General features: G+C 50.4%; 1 protein-coding gene across 1 annotated transcript in view; it reads left to right on the top strand.

Annotated features, from left to right (window-relative positions):
* Window positions 1–547: 547 nt before the first annotated feature.
* ZCCHC2 (zinc finger CCHC-type containing 2) overlaps window positions 548–2,005 on the top strand; it is a 54,680-nt gene continuing 53,222 nt past the window's right edge. Inside the window, exon 1 of the mRNA XM_007935495.2 lies at window positions 548–614. Coding sequence (XP_007933686.2) covers window positions 548–614 — 67 coding nt within the window. The remainder of the gene's footprint in view (window positions 615–2,005) is intronic.

Raw genomic sequence — 2,005 nt, 5'->3', positions numbered from 1 at the left:
GTATGAGTCAGAATCCACATGGTTTAGACAGGTATTCTCAAGAGGCTGGCTGGGTGGGAGGACCATCTTCCAAGGGTTTTCCCAACTAAACACACCCCCACCTCACCCTGCGATTTTCATCTCGGCTCCTCCCTGAAAAGCACTGGAGTAGCACATCGCTCCAACTGAATGTGTTGCATCTTATTGTATCAGAGGATAGACAGCAAACTGTCCACAATGGATGACCATTAAAATCATGAAATCATAGTATAGGATCTTTTATCATTGCATTTTCTAATGTTGGCGTATGTTAGGACCAAAGTAGTTATTACTGCTTACAAATCTGAATTCTAATGTAAAATTTATAGATCAAGTATTGTGAAGGGTTTCTACAAAACAGCTTCTTGTAGTGAAGAAAAATGTAATGACCTGTTTGCCTGGGTCATCTGTCAAAATCAACTCAGAGGTAAAGCATTTGCTTACTATACAGGATCTCCAGCTGTCAGGTGACTCACTGTGGAGCTGTGGACTTCTGGCATATTAGCAGTATCATTGATTGTCTAAAGAAATGTGGGAACAGGAGACAAGACAGCAGCTCCAGAGTCCAGGGCAGTTGCGGTTAACTGCGGAAGAGGGTAAGGATCTAACAGGACTCTTGAACTCCTGTTAATAAAAGTCCTCACAAAATGTTCTCTTGATTGTTGTAACACTCCTAAATTATACCCAAAGAATATAAGAAAATAGCAAATTTCACGGTGAGGAGTGGGTATAGGGGGTGGGGATGGCCTCCATATTCTGCCAATCTCAAATGTGTTGAAAATAATTCTCCTTGTTGAAAATAATTGTCACCCCGTCTTATCGATGAAACCCATTCAGGCTTCAATTCAACGTTTTACTGATTCACAGTTAGTTTCTTAGGACATGGAGTTGTGAGATAAAAAAGGATGCCTTGTATGCTCTGTCAACAGAGGTACCAACACTTCTGGTAAGAGAAAGTTTCTACATATATAGAATAGTCCTAGCAGGGCTTCTTAATTTAAAACATTAAGAATTAAACACATACACACACACACACCTTTTATTAACTCGCTAAATATGCCGCTGGACTATACTGCCAAAGTAGCCACAGCGCCAGACACTGACGTGTTATGAGTCTCTAACCCTACTTAAGTATCAGACAACTTTCAAAAACGGAAAGCCTGTCAACGTGGTAGCTTAGTGACTTCCCCCAGTTAGTGCACGGCGTAGGAATTCAAACACTGAGTGCCAGACGTCGGAACAGTAGTTGCAAATAAAACAGTAGTAGCAAATAAAACGATTCCAAAAGACCGAGGCTAAACGGTCGTTGCAGAGGCAACCGTTAGGCCAGGGCGTCCGCCCCGCTTCACCTCTGGGTCGGGGAGCGGTGGCATTCTCCGGGTTGCGCAGATCGCGTGCTCCTGTCTCCGACCCTGCTTCCCCAAGTCCAAGTCCGGGAGCCAACAGCACAGGTCCCATGAGAGTTTTGTTGGAAAGGGTTCCACGCGGAGCTGCTCTGGGTGAGCGCGCTCACTTCAAAGCTAGTATCCCGTTCCCGGACGCCCTCCGTCTGCCAGGGCTGCAGAGCAGAAGAGAGTTGCGAAGACGAGGGCCAGGGCGCTGGAGAAGGAGAAATGCCCGTTCCTCCCCCCACGTGGACCTCATGCGGCCGCCTCACCTCGCCGCTCACGCCCGCGTCCTCCGCCCGCCAGAAACGCCGGGGCCTTTAGGAGCGCGCGGGAGCCGCCGGGAGGAAGGCGGCCGGGTAGCAGTTGGGCGTGGCTTCTCGGAGAGGGGCGGCTCCTTGAGGCGGGGAGAGTAACGTCACCGCCGTCTGGGAGCGCTGATTGGCTGAGACGAGGTGCGCGGAGCCCGCAAGCGTCTCCGCCCGTCGGGCCGCTCCTCCTCTCCCGCCGCTTGTACGCACCGGCTCGTGAGGAAACCGCTTCGGCGCCGTCGCCCGGCCCAGTGCGGACGCCGGAGAGAAGGGGCGGAAGGAGGACCACTC

Source organism: Orycteropus afer, unplaced genomic scaffold, assembly GCF_000298275.1.
Source record: "Orycteropus afer afer isolate SDZICR_OR568_19922 unplaced genomic scaffold, OryAfe1.0 scaffold00029, whole genome shotgun sequence".
Classification (NCBI taxonomy): Eukaryota; Metazoa; Chordata; class Mammalia; order Tubulidentata; family Orycteropodidae; genus Orycteropus; species Orycteropus afer.
This window is presented reverse-complemented; position numbering and strand designations above follow the sequence as displayed.